Genomic DNA, 21,049 nt, shown 5'->3' with positions numbered 1-21,049 from the left:
TGAGAGAGTCCGAGTCATAATACAGCAAACCGAGAGTGGCCAGGATTGCTGGGAGCCTGGAGCTGCAAGTGTGGCCTCAGCAAGGTGCTCCCCAGGAAAGGGCTCCCCGCTGAGCCCAAACCTACTTCTCTGGCTGACCGGTTGCCCGGACTTCCCCTGACACCGTCCTGGGACTAGGGGCAGTGCTCACCCCCGACCCCTGCCAGGGCCAGGCCCTGCACTGCATTCCTCCTGGGAAGTCACATTGGTCAGGGTGCGGCTGTAGGGAAGCCTCGTGGTGCCCTGGAGACTCCTGGATGGAGCTCAGAAGCTTGCAGTCGGGGCCTCAGGGCTGCTGGGTGCAGTGTGGAGCGCGGTCCGTGTGCACGTGGCCTGGGGTTCACTCCTGGCCTGGCCTGCGCTGGCAGCTCTGCCCTGCACTCTGGGGTGGCGGGCACACACAGTTGCTCGCTGGCACCTCGTCAGCGGGGCACAGGCAGGGCCCAAGGGGTGCTTTGGACCCCTGCCTGGGCGGGAGGAGTGTGCCCTGAGCCTGTCCCCCGCTGCTGTGCTCCCACCCTGCCTTGCCTTGTCCTGCTGTCCATCCAGCGTCCGTCCAGCCGCCCACCCTGCCCCAACCTGACCATATTCTCCTTTTCTGTCCCTGCGCCCTACGCCGTCTCGTAGTTAGGAACTGAGAGCAGCGAGTGCCAGGTAACGGGGCCCGGCCCCCCCGTGCCCTGTGCTGCCCCCAGCCCCAGGAGGACCCTGAGTGTGGGCACAGGGCCTGTGGCATCCTGGCCCGCCCACTCCCCCGGCCCCAGCAGCAGCAGGGTGGGGGGCACTCAGCGTGCCCGTGTCAGATGCGTGCGCGACTGGAGGGTCCCGGGGGATGGGGGCTGGCCCCGTGTTCCTCACACAGGGGGCCGCGGGGACACCACCCTGACATGATTCTCTTTGTCTCTCTGTCCCTGTCTCTGTGTGTGTCTCTGTCCCTAACACCCCACAGACACCCGCCCCTTCTCCATGCAGCGGTCAATCTCTCCCCTGTGCAGCCTGGAAACTATTGCTGAGGAGCCAGCCCTGGGCCCCAGCCTCATGACACGGGCAGCCACCCCCACCAGCCCCTCCCGGGAAGGGCCCCCGAGCCCCATAAGACCGGGAGCCACAGTGGCTGGCCTCTCAGGGATGGCTCTGGGAACATCCGTGCCCCTCCAGCTCAGGACTGGGAGCCTCAGGAGCACCGAGGAGCCTCCAGAAAGCAGGCAGTGGCCCTGCCATGGCGGGGGCCCTGGTGGGGCATGCGAGAGGGCTCCTGGCAGCCACATGGATAGTAGGAGCCACCCCCGGGCCTTGGGCTCTCTGCCTGTGGTCAGAAGGGCCAAGAGTGAGGGGCAGGTGCCCTTAGAGCCCCTGGGTGGATGGCGGCCCTTGGCTGGGCCCTCTCCTACCCCCACTGTGTACTCCGACGCCACGGGTGGTGACCGGCTTTGGCAGCGGCTGGAGCCGGGCAACCACCGCGACAGCGTGTCCTCATCCTCCAGCATGTCGTCCAGCGACACTGTCATCGACCTCTCCCTGCCAAGCCTGGGCTTGGGCCGCAGCCGCGAGAGCCTTGCTGGGGTCCCCATTGGACGCCTGCCCCCAAGGCCCTCCTTGGCCTCAGCTGCCCGCCTGGACCTGGCTCCTGTGACCAAGAGTAAATCCAACCCCAACCTGCAGGCTGCGGGCCAGCTGCCTCCAGTGCCTGACGAGCTGCGCTCCCGGCCCCTGGCCCCACGGCTGCCCGGCCTCCGCCTGCAGCCACCCGGGGGCCGCCTCTCCCTGCTGGGCCTTCAGGACTGCCCTGTGGCCGCCAAATCCAAGAGCCTGGGGGACCTTACTGCTGACGACTTTGCCCCCAGCTTTGCGGGCAACTCCCGCAGCCTGAGCCGCAGCTTGGGACCCTTGGGTGGGGTGCGGCGGGTGGTGGGGCCAGGGGCACGGCCGGATGCCCTGACGGAGCAGCTGCGCTGGCTCACGGGCTTCCAGCAGGCGGGGGACATCACGTCGCCCACCAGCCTGGGCCCGGCTGGGGAGGGCGTGGTGGGGGGCCCAGGCTTCCTGAGACGCTCATCCTCCCGCAGCCAGAGCCGCGTGCGTGCCATCGCCAGCCGGGCCCGCCAGGCGCAGGAGCGGCAGCAGCGGCAGCAGCGGCTGCAGGGCCTAGGCCGGCAGGGACCCCCGGAGGAGGAGAGGGGCACCCCTGAGGGTGCCTGCTCTGTGGGCCTCGAGGGCTGTGTGGATGCACTGGTGCTCCCCAAGGGAGCCCCTGCGCAGGTGTCTGGTGCCGCCGCCAGCCTGCTCCTGCTGAGGCTCTGACCTGCCCGAAGGCTGACTTTGGCCACCCTCCCCTGTGGCCCACTGGCCTGGGTGGCCTGGAAGGCCGGGGGTAGGGCTGGGGGTGTGCAGTGTTTGCTCAGGAAGTGGAGTGGGCTGGGTCCCCCAAGCTGCGTCCTGTCACCCTCTGTGCACCACCTGTGTCCCCCTGGCCCTCCTGTCCCTGCTCCCTGGGGAAGAAGCGGCGCCGGGGCCCCAGGACACAGCCTGGAGGCTGGTCCTGCCCAATGGCATTTTCACAATGTTTTAAGATATATACATAAATATTTAAATTTGGGGAGGCGAAACTTATACAACATTAAAAGTTCTTTTCCTTTTTTTACCTGGTTTTTAGCCCCAGAGTGTGTGTGGTGTGTGTGTCCGCGTGTATCCAGGGCAGCCCTGGGAGCTGCCTGGCCCTGGCCCGAGGTGTGCCCATGTCCTGGGAATGCCTGTTAGTGCCCAGAGCTGCTCGCGTCTGTCCGCCCCTGCCCCGACTGTGCACCTGGCTTGTTCTGAGCAAACCGTCCTCGGTACTGGATGCTTAAGATGCTTCGTAAACCCGACAGCTCCAGTAAATGCGTCGCACCCACTTGGCGTGGCTCTCCTCACCACGTGCACCCTGGGCCTCTGAGGGCTATGCTGATGGGCTCCCTGGGGTGGGGCTATGAAGCCCACTCCTAGAAGAGGCCAAAGACCCCCAGCCACAGGGGCTGCTCTGCCCTTGAGGCCTCAGAGTACGTAGTTCCAGGACTGTCCCTTCTTGGAAAGGATGGGGTGCTGGCCAGGCCACAGGGGTCTGTGCTGAGGCCTGTCCTCTGCTTCCTAGCAGTGGGGGTCAGTGTGGCCCACCCCATGGCACAGGAGCTTTCTGCTCCCCGAGAAAGGCCCCCCCCCCAGGCGTCCTCCCTCCTTGAGGTGGGGGCAAGTGCGTGTGGGGAGCAGGGGTGCGGTGGGGGGGTGGGCTGGCTGCCAAGGGGTCCAGGGAGGGGCCTCGGCCTGGGGGATCTGAGTTCTGTAGACAGAGGATGGGGAAGAGCTTTTCTGTTCCAGCTGGGAAAGGCAGAGAGTACCTGGTTCTCAGCTGGAACCCTCCCGCAGAAGGGTACCTGAAGCCGGGGCCACAGTCAGGCAGTGCGGGTGCAAGACCTGCTGGAAGGCCTTTGCAAGCCTGTGCTCAGAGCCCCGGTTCCCTGGTCCTGGCTGTCCCTGTCTCATACCTTTATCCATCCCACCTCCTGACGGCCCAGCCTGGGCAGGTGGAGACCCCAGGACCATCGTGACACCCAGGTGGGTCTGCAGCCAGGCTGAGCAGGGCTCTGGCCAAACCTCCCCAGTGTGGGGGCTCCAAGACCCAGCTGGGCCAAGCCCTGCTGACGTTAGGGCCGGGTGGTCCTGCACCTGGTGACCCCAGACCAGGCAAGCTGGTGCTGCTTGTCCACTACCAGAGCTGTCTTCAGGGCTGGGCCTTCCTGGTGTGAGCTCAGGAGGAGGGGTCAGGGAAGGCCACACGGGTGCAGGTGCGGAGGGGCCATGACCAGACTGTGACAGGGGCCAATCGGGGGGTGGGGGGGGCTGCAGGCATCCTGGCCTGGGGGACTCAGGGTATGTGGGGCCAGGCTGGAGGCAGGGGGACTTCTGCCCTGGGACAGTGCAGGAACCAACCTCAGGATGGCCCACCACCCCTTGGGCCACCCAGAGCCGAGACACCTGCTGCCCTCTGCATCTGCGGCTTTTCTGCTTTGCAGTGAGTGCCCAGGATCACACAGGCACTGCTGGGAGGCAGGGTCTGGCTCTCGACCTGCTTTTAGCCTCTCGTGTGCCCCGGTCTGTGACACAAAGCTGCCTGGAGGTGGCCCAGGCTACCTCACTTCCTTGGACCAGGACAGCAACTGTTTAGGGGTCTCAGTGAAAAGGGCTGGCAGAGCGGCAGGTGTTGCCACCAGAACACAGGCCTGGCCTGGCCCTGGCCTTGCACTTCACAGCATGGGGGCCTGGTGAGGCTGGCAGCAGCCTGGCTCCTCCTTGGGGCTTGTCCAGCAGCTCAGGTGCCAGGGGCAGCTCCCACCATGAAGTCGAGCTCTGCACTGTCGTGGGCGTGCTCTGCAGGGCCTCCCACCCCATGCAGGCCCTCGTAGTGTCCTGTGCAATGTGAGGACACCCCAGGGCCAACTCCGCTCATGGCCAGAGGACAGGGTCCTGGGGACAGAGGGCTTGAGGCCACAGCAACAAGGCCCACGTGCCCTGCTCAACCCAGCTCCAAGACGGAGTCAGCACCGCCCCGGCTTCCTCGAGAGACCTTGACGGCGCAGTCTCTGCTGCAGGCTCTTGAATCGGGAGTGCTGCTCAAGGCCAGGTGGCAGCGGGGCTAGGAGGGGATGAAGCTGTGTGTGCTGCCTGGGCTGGGAGGGAGGTGAGGAGTGTGGGGATGGGCATCGGGGGCAGAGGGGGGGCGCCTGGGAGAGTTCTGGAAGCGCGGCTCCCCAGGGGATGAGCTGCAGACCCTGCCACCTTCTCCAAAATGAAACACAAAGGCAGCTCTGGCCTCGCTCTTCAGACTCTATTTGGTGCGTGCCCGAGTGCTGCGTCCTGTTAGAGACGTATCTGTATATATTTATATATTTATATATACATATAAAAGGTTATTTAACAGTTAAATACATCCAAATATGAACGTCTGAGGATGGCACGGGTGGCACGGCCTGCTGGCCCGGGGAGCACGCGCTATCAGTCACAGAGCACAGCATAAATATCCTGGCTTGAACATCGTTTTCTGTTGTGGTCACACATCCTAGCCCAGTGACAGCAGGACAGAGTCCAGTAGCGCCTCACTCGGCCGGGACCTCGTACTTGAAGATGACGCTGAAGAGCCGGCCGCCCAGGCGCTCGGCCAGCCAGGCGTTCTTGAGCACGGCCAGCTTGAGGCTCTCGCAGCGCAGGGCCGCATAGTAGTTGGTGTGGACGGCACGGCCCATGCCCTCGATGACCACCAGGTCCGCGCCGCGCTCCCGCACCAGCATGGCCAGCCCCTTGTCCAGGCGGCTTCAGGGAGGAAGGGCAGCGAGGTCGGGCGAGAACGCTCAGAGCCTCGCGGTCCCTGGTTGCTCATGCAGCACAGCTGAGCCCCACCCCTGCCCGCCACTGCCTCCTCATGAGGATGCCTTGGGACAGTTCCACCCTGAAAACTACCTTGAAATGCTTTTCCATTTTAAACTTTAGAAGACCTCATGCCTTTTGATGGAATTTTTACATCCTGCCTTGCAGGTTCGAGCAAGGCTGCAATGGGGAGTAAGTGACACTGGAGAGCCACCAGCAGACCCCAGAACACGGCCTCTCCATGCACGTGAGCCAGCCGGTCCTTCCTACCCCAGAATCAGCAGGGGCAGCAAGCATCGAGTGTAACTAACTCGTCATCCACGATGACTAATGACACAGAGACTCTCCCCATCTGCAGGGGACCCCAAGGCGCCTGGGTCACACTCAGCCTGAGCCGAGCAGCCATGGGGATGTCTGCTACTCCTGCCCCAAACCAACCAGACCTGTCCTGTGGAGGTAGCTGCATCGGACCCTGAGCCCACCCAGCCTCCACAGGCCCTTCCTGTGGCCAGCCCAGGTCTTTGGCCAGGGGAGGCAGCGGGGGCAGCACTGGCTCCACTGACCTGCAGAACCTGGTGTGCAGGTGGAACATGGTCTCGGGAGGGCGGGACCCTGTGGTTACCTGAGGTCCAGGCATGGGGAGCTGGAGCCCGTCTGCACCAGCAGCAGCCGCTCTTCCTGGAGTGCAGAGCTGCCAGAGCACAAGGCAGTCAGTGCCCCTGAGGGTGGCACCTCAGGAAACCTCCCCCTTCCCATGCCAACCCCTCCCACCTGAGAGGCCTGCCTGGTGCTCCCTCCCCTTCTAGGGGTTGGCCCGCCTGGCCAGGCAGCGCTTACTGGATGATGGGGTCCATGCCTGCGATGCGCTCAGCCACGATGAGGGACTCGCTGTGGGTCACGTCGTTCAGTGCAGGGCCAGAGTTGCACGCCAGGATGACCTGTGGGGCCAGGCTCATTAGGCCCTTTACTGCTGCCCAGGGTGGAGACACCCGCGCTCACCTAGGATCTCGAGTGGTAAGTCCCAGCCAGGGCAGAGCTATCCCCTGGGCTGGCCAGTGACAGATGGCGGGGACCCTGGCTGGCCTTTATGCTCTGTGACCTCCAGGAGGGAGGTCACGAGGGACACAGCTGTGATCAGCCCACCCTTGAGCCTTCCAGCTTCCCAAGTCGGGATAGAGTCACGTCCCGTAAATCTTGCTGTAAATGCCCTTCTAGGAAGCTGTGGTGGCAGCCCTGGGCTCACACAGATGGGTCCTAAGCCCCGAGCTAGGACGCAACAGGCCCAAGTCCCCCCACCGTGCCACCGCCTCACCCGCACCTACCTGCCATGTACAGGGGAGCTCTGACTGCCACCGCCAGAGGCCCACAGCCGCGCCAACCCACCAAGGGTGGAGGAGCCAGGGAAGGGTCTGGCCCACACGGCCCCAGGACTCACCTCTGTGCCTCTAAGGAGTAGCTCCCTGACAAAGGGGAAGACTCCCAAAATGACGTCTACTCCACTGTTATCTGCGAAAATTAAGGCACATTTATGAGGGGGCCCCTGCAAGACAAAACCAGGACGTTCAGTCGGGAACGGGCGCATCCAGCGACTCAGACGCCACCGCGCCCCACGCTCCCCGCAGGGGCCGGGACACGGGCTTCGGGGTCCCAGAAGCACGGCAGGCATCAGGGATGGGCCAGCCTGCTCGAGCCAGCGCCTGTTTCTTCCAGCACGGCTCTGTACCAAGGTCAGCTGAACTAACAAGTGGTCACCATGGGAGATCAAGGAAGGAGCAGGGGGCGTTTTAAATTAGATTCTCATCTAGGGGATTGCGGGACTAACAGGAGGGGCCCTGCATGCACTGTCTGGTCCTGGGCTGAGGCAGACGCACACCCACCTCCTGATGGCCCGATGTCCACCTCTGGCCCCCTGCCGGGCCCCGCCTCCATGTTCCATCCCCTATCCCCCAAGGGCAGAGGCAGGAGGCACCTCCACGTACCTTCAATCTCTGCAGCCACTCGTTGTAGGAGTCCACAAGCCAGGGCCGCTCTGTGAAGACAGGGGGGCACAAAATCAGGCCGGTGCGGGGCCTTGGCTTGGAAGAAAGCACTTGCACGCTTGCGCCCCATGACGCCCCCATGTTCTCTGCTCCAGAGAACTTCCCAGACACTGACCACCCCGTGCAGACACTGCGTGCACCCAGGCCCCCTACCTTGTAACTTCTTCTTGGCCTCCTCAAACCCAAACTGGGGGTTAGACTCAAGGACACTGTGTGGAGCAGAAAAGAAAGTGAAAAAGAGAATCAAAAACTTCAGCCACATTGTTAAACGTCGAAACACCAAATGAAGCATGCCTTAAGCTGAGCACACGCACGGCACCTGACGTGTGGCTCATGTCACCATGGCCAGTCGTGCAGCAAAAAGCTCAGAAGCCCACTGAGCAGCAGACTATGAATCTCAAGGACTCAGAGCCCTGTGGCCAGTGAAGTCCTCTTGTGGCTGGCAGCCACAGGCACCATCCCGGCTGGGTCAGAGCTGCATGACGGGAACCTAGTCCAGCAGGGTGAGGACCCTCACCAAGCACGCTGACATGCTGTCCACAGGGGCCTATTCGGGAAGGAACAGCAGTGGCAAGGGGGGAGGGAAGTGGACGGTCTCCCGGTGTCTGTCTGCAGACGCACTGTGGTGCACTGCACGTGGGGGGCCTGTGCGCCACCAGGAGGGACGGGGCTGCCTCCCTCCAGCCCCACCATGGGGTGTGGCCACTACGAGGCCCAGGGGCTGGGGATGTAGCTTCTGTCATGGTCAAGGGAAACTGCTGTGGAAATGGCTTATTCTGAAGTCACCACAGACTGGGAGCCCTAGGAGAGGACTCTCCATGTGCCTTAGAAACACACGCACCCACAGGTTAGTCTGTGAACTCCTTCACGAGCAACTTTTTGATGTTACACATTAAAAATCATGTAACTTCTACGGCATACGGTAAACGCAACTCTAGAGTTTGACCACTGACAACTTCAACCCCGAGGGCTCTGCTGCCCGCACTTAAGGCAGGGGTGGGGACAGCTGCTTCCAGCGCCCGGGGCCTCCGCAAAGCCCAAGGACCCAGACAAGGCTGGGCCTGCTCCTTCTGCCTGAGCAGCACCCAGTTCCCATCCCCCGCACCCTGGCTGGGTGAGTGGCTGTGGACACGTACTCAGAGACGGCCTTGGCCCCCCAGTCAAAGACGTTCCCAGCCAGGAGGCCTTTCACCAGGGCCAGCTGCCTGTCCTCCCAGCCCAGCGTGTCCAGGTTGCAGATCACTCTCTGAAAGCACTTCAGCGCGATGCCGTTTTCTTTCTGCTTCACCTGCGGAGAGACATGAGACACTGGACATGAGTAAGGAATGTTCTCACCTGGGGCGGCTGACTCCTGGGCCCTTCCGGGCAGCCTCTCTGGAGGTCCCCAGTAGAGCGCATCCGAGGAAGGACACTCTGCGGACGATGCTCTGCGTTGTGCTCCCTCCAGCTCCCTTCATACTCAGACATAGCCAATCCACAGCAGCCAGGTTAAAAGCACCCAGCCCAGGTGGTGCTGCGGTGGCCATGCACACCTACACGGCGCTCTGAGGACCAGGTCCAGGGCAGCTTCGGCCCCGCATGTCTGAGCAGCAGCCGAATGCAGGAGGGAGAGGGTGGAGGACATGGCCCCCACAGGTACCCACTGCCCTGGCCTCAAAACCCTCGACAGCAGACCTTCTCCATCACCAGACGCGGCTGTGCAGGGGCAGGGAGCAGTGGTGTGACACTGGCCCTCGACAGAAGCGGTAAGCACGGGCCACACCGCCTACTCCCACAGGGGTCCAAGGAGGAGTGTTGGCCCCTGAAGGCTCCAGCCCCCAAAAATGCCGACATAGGAGCCCAGAGAGCCCCATTCCCTGCAGGAAGAGGAGGGGCTGCTGCGGGCACCGCCCAGCTCCTTGGGAGAGCGGCAGGCAGGCCAGCATCCCACCCAGCCCATGTGGAGCAGGCACTCCACTCTGGGAGGTGCCCTGTTGGGTGGAGCTGCCCAGAGGCAGGCCAATGCCCCCTCATGCTCCCGCCCGCCCGCCTCCCCTCATGTGCACCCACTGCCCCCAAATGGCTGCCCAGTCCTCTCTGGGGTCATTGTGGTGGCTCTCAGACACAATCCTCCAGAAGTCCCAGACGGGACAGGATGACCCCTCCCCAACTCTCTGTACCCCAACCCTCCTGCTGCCCACGATTAAGAGCAGCTTAGCAGGAGCCCTGACCAGCAGGCACCCAGCCCACAGGTGGCAGTGCTTACTTTAGAGTAGGGATCTGGGAAGTTGAACTCGTTCAGACAGTGCTCCCGTGTGTCCAGCAGGCTGCGCACGGTCAGGGTCCCGTAGGCGCTAGGGAAAGAACCAGGTGGAGTGGCTGACCAGGGTGGGCTGTGGCGATGGCGGCCCAACACGTGTCCATGTCCTCTGCTGCACCAGGGACGTCCTCACGGAGCCCAGGAAAGGCCCACAGGGCCAGCAAAGTGGTGAGTCCTGGCGGGGCGCAGGCCAGGGAACTGCCCCCATCGCTTGTAGCCACCTGGGCTGTCGCCCTCCCACCAAGCCGGTAGGGGGTCCAAGTGCCGCTAGCATGGCCACCTTGAGCCATTGGGCCCCCTCGCACAAGAGGTGGTCACAGACGGGGACGCCACACTCACAACGGCTGGTGTCTCAGCGTCTGGAGCTTGTTCCAGTACTTCTGTCGGAACTTCTCTGCCCTCTCGGCGGCGTCCACGGAGTCTGGCTGGCTGGCTATAGCACGTTTCACCACCTACCAACGACAGGGCGGTCAGTGAAGCCCCCGCCCTGCTCCTTGGGCCGAGACGGGCCTGACCCGCTGGCAAACCTCCCGCATGTTGGGTGGGGAGCTGGGGAAGGGCACGGGCTGCCACTGGGGGGCTTGAACAGGGATGTGCTCTGAGCAGCTCTCCCAAACGAGGGCAGCGATCTGACAGTGGCACCTTGTCCGCGGGCGTTTCCCCTCTGCCACTTGGTCTTCCAGCCACCCCGGGAGGCAGGAGGTTACTGTGAGCCCTAATTTGCCAACTGCGAAACCCAAGGCCCAGATCCATGACCTTGGACATAAGCCCAAGTTCCCTGGCAGCCAGCCCCTGCTCCAGAGAGCACGGCTTCAAGCCCCAGCTGGACCGAAGGCTTCCCTGAGGGGCTTCACGAAGGAGCAGATGTCCCCACAGGGGTTCCAAGGGCCCCAAGCCAACAGAGTCAAACCTGCCCAAGGGACAGCTGTCAGCAGAGAGCCTGCCCCGTGCTGCCACAGGACAGTCCTGGCCTCAGACAAGGTGAGAAGCACAAGGCAGTGCGGTGTCTCCTGGACCCCCAGGGCTGTGGGGTGCCCGTTGTGCCCTGCCCTCAGAGAGGGGTTCCACAGAGCCACAAGCGCTCCATCACACGTCCAAAAAGTAGAAAAAGCTATCAACTCGCTCTCTGAAGGTGGGAACTAGCGAGGACACCTGGTGCCTCCTTGACATGGTGTCCCAACTCGCTCCTAAGAGCCCAAGAACCGCAGAAATCACCTCCTTGCATGGAAACCCTGCTCTGCCACAGCTGGCACAGCCTGAGACTTGCCCACAGACAGTCCCCAGACCATGTGGCCTCTGCGGCCCACGGGTCCCCCGCCGTACCCCCAGCCCTCACCCCATCCAGGGCCTCCTCGAAGCAGGTGAGCCAGTACTTGCGGGCCAGGGCGTCGTCGGTGAGGTCGACAGTGTCGGGCACGTAGGAGGATGGGTCCTGGAGCAGGGGCAGGTTGACCAGCGGCCTCTCCAGCCGGTCCATTTCCAGCAAGTCAAACTGGAAGGACAAGAAGCAGTGGGATGAGAATGTTGCTGTGGTTTTCAAAAAGACTAAGACGTCCTTCTGTAAGTTTTAGCTTTCGCCACAAGAATGGAAAAGATTGACGGCCTTCGTGCACACCTCTGGGCCACAGCTGAGATGGCCCCAGCCCGACGCCCTCTGCCCCTCCCTCCTGCAGTACTGAGCCAGACGTCTCAGAACCATCGCCTGTTTTGGCAGTGGGGTTGGGTCTAACACAGGAGATTTCAACCTGCTCCACCTCTCCCCACTCCGCCTGGCCCCGTCACCTCCACAGAGGCCGCACCCTCCTCACCCACACACCCTGACACCCCGGCCACCTCTCTGGCCTCAACACACCCATCTCTGCTGCTCAGGGCCTGAGCCTGCCGTGTTTACTATGTGCCCGACAGCCTCGGACCTTGGTCCTGGCCCCACTGTGACCCATGAGGCAGCCCCAGCCCTCCACGCCCCCCTTCCCCAGTGCCCCATGGCACTTCTGTCTGCAAAGGACTTCGCGCCCGCTCATCTGGCACTGGCTGCGAACACCACTTGTGCAGGCCAGGCAACTTTATGTGCCCACATGTGCCCAAGGCCACCAGCGCCAAGCACACAAGGTGAGGCACCCAGTGTTTATGGAACGATTGCTCGCCCCGTGGGCTTCTCCTCTTCTGTGCTGGGAACAGCTGAGCCTCTGTACACCAGCCCTAGGGATCCAGCGGACTAACCACTCAGCAGCTGCTCTGGGGACAGAAGAACCGAAGGGGGACAGCACAGCCCCAAGAGTGACCTCCACCCTCTAGTGACCTCCTGCCACATCACATGCCTGGGACGCAGCCCTTCTCTGCCAGGAGCGTGTCCGCCGGCAACTACCAGGGCTGGAGGAGCAGCTGCACCCTCAGCGGGTCCGCCACGAGAAGGAGGAACACGTGACCAGAAGTGTAGCAGAGAAAGAGTCCGTAAATGTCCAAACTTAGGAAAATAAGGTGATGGGCTCTGTCCACGTCACCCACGACCAACTGCCCACCATCGCTGCTGCTCCCGCTCAGTGCTGCCTGCCAGTCTCCAGGGCTCCTGCCATCCTGACAGTCGCGAGCTCAAACCGCAGCCTGGCCCGTTCTCGGCTGTGTAAACCTGAGGCGGAGACTTGGCCTCTCTGCACGCCTGCTCCTCAGTGGAAGGGGCACCGCCACCACCTTGCAGGGCCGTGTGGTGTGCAAGGGGCGAGCCTGTGAGCACCGTGAGCTGCACTGCCTCCTCACCTTACGCTGTGGCAAGTGAACAGCAACCCTTGTGCTGCATTTCAGCATTTACAAAAGGATCACTTACCCCCTTATCCACTTACTTTCACAACCCGTGGGACAGGAATTGCAACTAGCCTTTTGATGGATCAGAAACTGAGGCTGGAAGACACCAAGCCCCTTTCCTGAGCACCAATGGCTGGTGCCAACCAGGCCAGACTCATGGGGCTCCGCCTGCTGCCTGCCTCATGCCATGACCGCATTGCTGGTGCAACACATTCACCTCAGAGCAGGGATGGTGCTGTGTACGCTGGAGGACGCTGCGCACGAGACAGCTTTCTCGCCCAGAAGTCGTAACCCATCAGGCATGACCTGAGGACACTTACCCCGGCTTACCAGAGAACCTGTGTCTGCACATGAAAAGCCGCCGTGCATAAAGGATGCCAGCAGGCTGTCCTGACGTGTGTCCCAGACTAGTTAGCTGCCTTAACTATTCCAACTTCTTCTCCAATACTGGGACATGCTTACTAACAACTGGTTACTGAGTTACAGAAGTAACATGCCAACTGAGATGTGCTGTTAACGAGCCCGACAGCCCATGAGACGGCAGCCACAATGCGGCCATGCTGGACACACCCTACGTCTGGCTGGCACAGGTGCTGGTGGGAGACCCTCTCTAAGTGCCCACACCCAGAGGAAAGTGGGAGCCTCGCCTGCCAGACCCTCAATGCCCCACCCAGCTCCGGTCAGGGCGAACCACCCCACTGTCCACTTACCCCAGTGGGGATTTGAGGAATGGGCCCAGAGCCTTCCGAGGAGAACAGACTTTGTAACCAAAATGACACCACCCGCCACAGGACATAGGCCCAGGGATGGTGCCTGAGTTGGTTGCTGCCACTCAGGTTTTAACCCTGACTCTGCTGTGAACTTGCCCCCAGCCTCAGGGAGAACCCCTTGTCCCCTGAACTTTAGCATTCTGTCCACAAACAAGGGGGCCGCGTGGCACAGACCCGTGGGTCCTGCTCGATGTTCCGAGGACGTGGAGATAGTGAAAGTCAGGAGGGAGGCGAGGAAGACGCCCGCGGCTGCTACTCACGGTGCCGCTCCGGGCCCGCTGCGCGGGGCACAGCTCCGGCGAGCCGCTCCTCAGCCCCGAGCTGCCTGCGTAGTTCTCTCCCCAGCTGTACTGGTTGGGATCTGCAAAAACGAGAAGCCGGTCGCCTGTGTTAACCCCGCCCCAGATTCAGAAGGGGGAAAGCAGAAGAGGAGAAACACCAGGATCGTGTATTTACTCAAACCTTACAACACCCGTTTCTGTGACCCCCCGAGGCCTCGGGCTCCCCACCCCATCCGTCCCTTTTGCCTCCCACGTGGCTCAGGGGGAGCGCGACACTCGACTCACTGTCTTGCTCGGCTCCTTTTAAAAACGCTCCGATGGCTCCCAGGTAGCCCTCATGTCTCAAGAACAGCGCCTGGACTTCCCCCTGCCACAGCCAAAGCCACACACAGCTGTCAGTGCCGCCCACACTGGCGGCGCGGCTCTGAACCCACTGAAGCCTGAGAGGCTGTCCCCACACCTGTCAACGGAATCGTACCTAAATGCAAGAGGATGGCCTGCTGTCTCAAGAAACGTGAGGGGAGTATTTCCATGAGGAAACAACGTCCGTACAACGCACGGCCGTCCCACCAATCTAGTCTGCGAGGCTGCTCAGGGCGCCTCCGCACGGCGAGGCCCACCCTGTCCGTGGTGACCCCTGTAGGCCCCTGGGTCTCAGAGCGCGTCTGAGGCTTGCTGACAGTGAGGGACAGCCCCGGAACACTTGTCACTGGAAACATGCTCAGATGCAGAGGTGACCGTACTGCCACAGGAGCAGGACACCCAGGACCGGGGAGGGAAGGGCAGGAGGAAGGGCAAGGCTGGCAGGAGGGTGCAGACCCGGGCGGGCCGGGAAGGCGGATGCGCCCTGCACGTGCAGCTAGTTTCTGGCTGGCACCCTGTGGTTTCTAAAGACACTACTGTCCAGTCACCCCAAGTGGGGATTTGAGGAATGGGCCTGGAATCTTGTGACAGGAGCAGACTTTGTAACTGAAATGACACCACCTGCCAGAGGACACAGTCCCAGGGATGGTGCCTGGGTTGGTTGCTGCCACTCAGGTTTTAACCCTGACTCTGCTGTGAACTTGCCGCCAGGCTCAGGAGGAGCCCCTTGTCCCCCTGAACTTCAGCATTCTGTCCACAAACAAGGGGGCTGCGTGGCACAGACCCCAAGGGTCCGTGTTAGAGCAAGCAGGATGGACAAAGCCCAGGGCCGCGGCCACAGGCAAGGAGGGGAGTGCCTGTTACCTTGGAGAAGAAGTTAATGCTGTAAGTGATAGTGCGCATGGTCACAGGGTGGCCCCGGATGAAGAAGCCCCCGAAGTACACCCGGTCCAGGCTGTGGATCTTCGCGTAGAGACAAGCGAGCTGCCCGACGTCATTGCTGATCATATGCAGCAAGCTCTTGGCCATGTCCTCTTTGGAGAACTCTGAGAGGGACAGTGAAGATGGCATGAGCTGGGCAAGCAGGCCTGGTGTGGGGTACAGGAGCCCCGGGCACAGCACGCAGGGGACGGGAAAGGTGACATCGGAATCACGCCTGCCTGGATCAGACTTTGTTTTCAAGGGGAAGGAAAAAACCCCAAACCACTTTTCCTAACTCATAGGAACTAACTTAGCTGTTCATTCCAAAGCAAAGACTGATGGAATTTATCTGCCGACCTCCTCTGCACAAAGCGCACTGGCACCAAGTGTGTACTGCGGGAACTCAGCAGGACAAGGTTACAGGGTTGACATGCCAGACCCCATCTCTCCAAGAAGCCAGCATGTGAAAGCGACAGCTGGTGGGAAGAGTGGTGCCCACCGAACCCGCCGCACTGCTGCGTCACTGTGCAACTGCTGCTGGCCTCTCACAGACACAGCGGCCTGGGCAGGTACCTTTGTCGGCGGTGGCTGACTTCCCAAAGCTGCTTGCGATGAGATTGCCGCTCAGCCCCAGGGTCTGGTGGGCTCCACCGTAGATGTCCTGCACCAGCATGTCCACATTTGTGTGCTGGCCCTTGGAAGCCAGATGCAGCAGCTCATCGAACTTCTGTGGGGACAGGGCACAGGAAAGCAGGTGAGGTGCCGGGGGCGGCGGAACCCCTAGGGCCCTAGAAACCAAGCCGCGGACTGGGTGTGACAGCCCTCTCTCACATGTGGGACCAAGGCAGGGCTGGCGAGCAGGACTCTGTGGACTGCCCAGCCGGGGACGCTCTGGAAGCTCAGACCCCCGTCCTTCAGAGCATGAGCAGCTCAGCTACAGAGTCAGCACGAGGGCCCAGGAAGGAGCCACTCGATAGCAGTCCCAGCCACCTGCAGGTCTCACACCGCACAGCCACCAGCCCCAGGAGCACCTTCCTGCAGCTGCTGGAATACCTTTGTTTTGGTGAGCAGAGCCCCGAGCCCCCAGAAGGTGCCGCCTCCGATGGAGCTGCCGCCAATCCACTCGAACCTGTCCTCCGTCTCCACCTGGAGCAGAACCAGGGGAGGTGCCTTAAGTGGGCGGGCCCTCAGCCACACAGGCCCCCAGCAGTGCTGTGCCCACCCACTCCCCGAGAGCCACCTCAGGGACCATGCTCTCGAAGGCCGAGCCTTGGTGGTGCTGGTGCTGGCAGAAGGGCCCAGCCACGCCCAACAATGGCTCTGAGCTTGTGGCTTCAGCTCTGTGATGCCACAGCTGGTCTGTGTCAGGTCTGTCCCTGTCCCTGGCACTGGCTCCAACACGCAGCATGTGCCTAACCAACAGCTGCTGGACCATTCACTCATTCGTGCATTCATTCATCTTATGAATCCAAGCCTCACCTTCACGATGGAGACTCCAGAGCCAATATTGACAAGAAGATACGGGAAAATGCTGGGGTGGTTTGTCTGGAATCGGAACTCGGGGTCGGAGTCCTTCTGATACATGAAGGCCTCGTGCGGGATGTTCTTCAGCACAAAGTTACACCCCTTGATCAGGCAGGTCATGACGTCCTCCTTGTCTACCCTGGGAAGGAAGGAGCCCACCACTGAGAACAGTTCAAGCCACAGGAAAGCCTGCCTGGGACTTAGCAGGCGGAACAGCCCCTCCGCCCAGCCTGGGCTCACCCTGGAGATGCTGCTCAGGCATGGCCAAGCTGAGGCTGCTCATTCTGATGACAGATTTGGCTTTTTCAAAGGCAGCTCATGCAAGTGACACCTAGAACTGAGCCCCGGCTGCCCCGCGTCCCCTGCAGCCACGACACACTGCAGGAGCTGCATGTGAGGCTGTGCTCCCTTCTCTTGGCCCACGAGGTCCCACTTACTTCAGCTGCAGCTTCTCTTCGATGAGGTCCTTGAACTTGTACGCCCCGCCCCCCGTCGCCTGGATGACCTTCGTCTCGGTGTTGACCAGGTGGTCTTTGATGAAGTCCAGGCAGGCTTCGATGTAGGTGTTCTCAAACTTAATAAAATGCAGCCGAGCGGTAATCTCTTCCTGAACCGAAATCTCATAGGGTGGTTCGTGGTCCTGTTCTTCTGTATCCTGGGAAATGGAGTTGGGACATCTATGTGTGCGGGGCATGGGGGGCAGTGAGCAGAGTCGTGGTTCCTGTGTGCCCCAGCCCCAGCCCCGCTGATGGCTGGCATCGATCTTGAAATAGGTGGAACCTGTGACGCCAACTTCAGGTCCTAGGCAGAGTCCCAGGAGAGAGGGGAGGGGCCCAGGACTCCTGAGACCCTCAGAGCTGCCCCAGCCAGGGAAAGAAACCTTCCCAAGGAGTACGGGCAGGTGGGGGTGTTCCTGAAGAGGGTCTTGAAGGGGAACTGAACAAGGAGGAGGGAAGGGTGTCCACACCAGAAAGTTCCAGGACAGCTCAGTGGACACTGCGAGCAGTAGGGGATGACCACAAGAAGTGAGTGCCTGTCCACGGCGACAGGGCAGCTGCAGCAGAGGCTCACCTTCCCCGAGTGGTCGAAAGACCGCACTCGGGCGACTTTGTGCTGCACTGTTGAGTAGTAGGCCAACTTGGTTAGCGATCCACCTGCAGGGAGACACAGACCAGCAACACTCAGAACCCAGGTGCCAGGAGTCCTGCAGGGCCGTCCTCCCTCGAGCTCTCGGGGGCATTTCCAGACGGTTCAGTGAACAGCCTCCTCCTAGATGCTCCAGAGACAAGGTGGTTGGTGCTACTTGAACTTAAAAACCCTGTGGGCACAAAACACAGGAAGGAAAAAAATAAACTATCAGATCCAAACACTTTTCTTTTAAAAGTCCTGTTTCTGCTCAGCTCCCTGACCAAGCTGAGGTCAAGATTCTCCATCTCCCCCGTGGCACAAAGTCCTGAGGGAGAGAGGAAAGCATCCTGCTTCTGGGTGACTTTGACGATCACTCGTGGTTTAAGAAAATTCAGTCAAGTTCTAATCTTGATAACGACCAAAAGAAATAAGCTGACAAACCCAGTATGCCTGCATTTTAAAAAGCGCACGCTTGACCACCCATCTTACCAAGTAAGGCGGGCAACAGAGTTTACAGGGAGAGGGTGGGTGGCTTTCACTAACGGGAAGGGAACGGGGACAGAAAATAGCATCCCTGCCCTGCTACAGGCTCGGAGCTGGGGGAGGCAGCCCAGGCCCCAGAAGTAGCCAAAGGAAGTCAGACAGAAGGTGACCAAAGTCTCTTCCCCACAGGCCAAAGGCTTTTTAATGTCCTTGAGAAACCCCGTGACCCCTAGGGTGTTGCACACAACCAGAGGTTGACTAAATATCAGGACACAGAAGAGAACTTTATTCACCTGAAACACAGTCCAGGGAAAGTTAAGGATCCTCAAAGAAGGCGTTTTCAAGGATAAACTACAGGGTTGCTGCTCTAAGTCAGAGAAAGGAGCTTTTGGGGCTACAGTTACATTTGTAGATTTGAGACCCACAAACAACGAACGAGAGGTGAAACAAAACTCTCAGTGCTAAAAAGATGACTTAAATTGCATTTCTTGTAGGGCTTGACAAAAATAAGGTAAAAATCCCTCATTATGAGTAAGAAGGCTAAAGTTTTCAAGTTGTTTTGTTTCAAAGTACTAAAGGAATATGCAAGAACACACAGTCAAGTCAGTATACAGAGTTAAAAACACTGAGATATCCGAGAGCTGACGCTCCTCCGTTCAACAGAATTCAAACCACCTTTTCTGAGACCAGTGGCAGCCTGTTCTGGGGACGGGCTCTCCCTGCAGTCCCATGACCTTGCCTCTGTCAGGCCATGCAGGGCCTGCAGTCTTAAGCCTCCTTATCCCTGCTCCCTGCCCCCAATCCTGGCCTGGCCTGAAAGTCTTACGAAAATGCCGGTTGTCCAATTCACTCTGAATAAATCCTTTTCCAAAAAGTCAGATGACGCAAAGTGATGAAAACATGTTTTAAGAGACTCATCGAAAGTTGCTATAAACAAACTCCCGGGTCAAAGAAACCCAATTTCAGAACCTGCACGCTGTTAGCTTTAACTCACATCCAGAACAGGGTTTGTGGGGGTTGTCTTTGGAGTTGGTTTTTGTGAGACACACAGCTCCGATGGGCATTGCCTGGTACTGAGCAACCCAGCAGGGTGAGACCCATCTTCCACTCTTCAGCCAGGAGGGAACGAACATGGCCTGGGGTGTAGGTGGGGACCCGGGAGCAGGGAGTCACTTCCAAACAGAATTAGCTCAGAACAAACATGGCCTGGAGTGTAGGTGGGGACCCGGGAGCAGGGAGTCACTTCCAAACAGAATTAGCTCAAGGAACAGGGCAATGGGAGCCTGAGAAATAGGAGTTTTCTGGCAGGCTGTTCTCAGGGATCCCTTGGAATTAGAAGGTACCCAATCCCGGATTCTTGGCAGATCACAGCTGACAAAACATCACCTGACTGACTAGGGGAAGGGAGCTTCCCAGGGGTGCAGTCACCTGCCCGACGTCCTTCAGCACCTGAGCCAAGACCCTCTTGTTCACCCTGACCCCTGGGGCCTGGGCACAGGGCTGTCCTCCTGCCACCTTCTCTTGCCCTGTCCTTCTCTTTGGGCAGCAAGGAAAGGCAGGACAGCCCAGAACACACCACTGTTTTGTTGCCCCTTCCTGTCCCACATGCCCCCCAAAGGACCCTTCCCACTGCCCGCAGAAACCTGAAGTCAGATCAAAGCTTCAAGTATGTTTTGATAAACAAAATGTCCCTGATGCTTTCAAAGAGGCAAATCAACCCAGCTGACATCAGTGTCCCCATTCGAGAGAGGAAAAGGTTTCGCCAAGAACACAGAGCAGCTGAGGTTTCCTGGATCCAGAGACTTGGTGAGGGAAGAGGAAACGGGAGAAGCCTGTTTTTAAACAACAGTGTCGACAAGCACACTGGTTCTGTGGGTTCTTGGGTTGAGGACCCCCTTCCGGATTTGTGCTTCCCACCATCTGCAGTAACAAACAAAGGGTCTGTCCTCAATAACAGTAAATATATACTTTGAAGAACTAGACACACAGGACCCAGGCCCAGGAGGGACCTTTCAAAGAGAGGAAATAAATGCCAACACTAAAAATAAACCTTTGAGTGTCCTTCTGCCAAGAAACGCCCCCTGGGCTTGGCTCGTGGAGGGCGGGCCGGGGCTCCAGGACCCTCCAGGGCCAGGGCTCCAGGACCCTCCAGGGCCAGGGCAGCCCTTCCTCAAGGCTCTGGCTCTGTTGCTATTCGCTGGCCACTGGGGGCCACACAGAACATCCCAGATGAGCCTCGTCCTCTCGGAGGTTTTCCAGGCGACTTATGCAGGTCAATTTCGATTGCATTTCAGAAACATTTAGTCCCGACCTTTCCCAGCAAGTGCCCTGCAGGGCATGGGGGTCTCGGGGGACTGTGGGTGCAGCAAGGCCGGAGGGAGCTGACTTGGAGCCTCTGGAGAGGCCTGCTTGGGGACGACCCCCTAGGCTGGGCCCACAAGCTCAAGCCTCCAGCCCCAGCCCCAGCCGGTCACGAATCCTGTCAGGTTTCCATCGACACGCGTCCCACGCCCGTCCCCCCAAAAGCACTGCCCCTAAGCCCGCCGCAAGGGGGGCCGAGGGCCCAGGCCGCGTTTCCACTCCCACGGCTGCCCTCTTTCCTGGAGGTCACCCTGCCCCCGGGATGGGGCACTCGTGGCTCGAGTGGCCCCCAGAACACGAGAGCGGTGGGCGCGTTCAGCGCGCCGGAAGCAGACGGCCCGGGGGACAGCCGGGGTGTCCCCGGCGCCTCTTATCCGGGGCGGCACAGCTGTTGTTCAAGCGTGTGCCGAGCAGCCTCGGCAGCGGACCCCGAAACAGCCGGGAGCGCGACGGTGACCGAGCTCGCCTGCCCGTGTCCCCTGGAAAGCGGGGGCCGTCGAGGGCCGCGCCGAGCCCAGTCCGCGGCCGCCGGAACCCCAGCCCCACGCCCCTCTGCACGGCACCCGTCCCCGTCCTCATCTCGCCCGCCACGAGAGACCCCGACCTGCCGGCTGGCCATCTCCCCTCCCCCCCCGTCGGCGGGTCACG

The 21,049-nt window shown here is 60.6% G+C and overlaps 2 protein-coding genes across 2 annotated transcripts in view; one reads left to right on the top strand and one right to left on the bottom strand.

The window, feature by feature from the left end:
* PLCH2 (phospholipase C, eta 2) overlaps window positions 1–2,680 on the top strand; it is a 36,449-nt gene extending 33,769 nt beyond the window's left edge. The window contains exon 22 of the mRNA XM_008577344.1: window positions 989–2,680. Coding sequence (XP_008575566.1) covers window positions 989–2,340 — 1,352 coding nt within the window. The 3' untranslated portion in view covers window positions 2,341–2,680. The remainder of the gene's footprint in view (window positions 1–988) is intronic.
* Window positions 2,681–4,882: 2,202 nt separating this feature from the next.
* Window positions 4,883–21,049, bottom strand: part of PANK4 (pantothenate kinase 4) — a 17,366-nt gene continuing 1,199 nt past the window's right edge. The window contains exons 2-19 of the mRNA XM_008577343.1: window positions 17,501–17,583; window positions 16,867–17,084; window positions 16,385–16,568; window positions 15,959–16,051; window positions 15,479–15,632; window positions 14,849–15,030; window positions 13,907–13,988; window positions 13,601–13,701; window positions 11,108–11,263; window positions 10,111–10,223; window positions 9,718–9,805; window positions 8,609–8,760; window positions 7,626–7,681; window positions 7,413–7,462; window positions 6,869–6,973; window positions 6,271–6,371; window positions 6,056–6,124; window positions 4,883–5,379 (exon numbers count right to left, since the gene is read on the bottom strand). Of these exons, the coding sequence (XP_008575565.1) occupies window positions 5,166–5,379; window positions 6,056–6,124; window positions 6,271–6,371; window positions 6,869–6,973; window positions 7,413–7,462; window positions 7,626–7,681; window positions 8,609–8,760; window positions 9,718–9,805; window positions 10,111–10,223; window positions 11,108–11,263; window positions 13,601–13,701; window positions 13,907–13,988; window positions 14,849–15,030; window positions 15,479–15,632; window positions 15,959–16,051; window positions 16,385–16,568; window positions 16,867–17,084; window positions 17,501–17,583 (2,201 nt within the window). The 3' untranslated portion in view covers window positions 4,883–5,165. The remainder of the gene's footprint in view (window positions 5,380–6,055; window positions 6,125–6,270; window positions 6,372–6,868; window positions 6,974–7,412; window positions 7,463–7,625; window positions 7,682–8,608; window positions 8,761–9,717; window positions 9,806–10,110; window positions 10,224–11,107; window positions 11,264–13,600; window positions 13,702–13,906; window positions 13,989–14,848; window positions 15,031–15,478; window positions 15,633–15,958; window positions 16,052–16,384; window positions 16,569–16,866; window positions 17,085–17,500; window positions 17,584–21,049) is intronic.

This window comes from Galeopterus variegatus, unplaced genomic scaffold, assembly GCF_000696425.1.
Source record: "Galeopterus variegatus unplaced genomic scaffold, G_variegatus-3.0.2 Scaffold1497, whole genome shotgun sequence".
NCBI lineage: Eukaryota > Metazoa > Chordata > Mammalia > Dermoptera > Cynocephalidae > Galeopterus > Galeopterus variegatus.
This window is presented reverse-complemented; position numbering and strand designations above follow the sequence as displayed.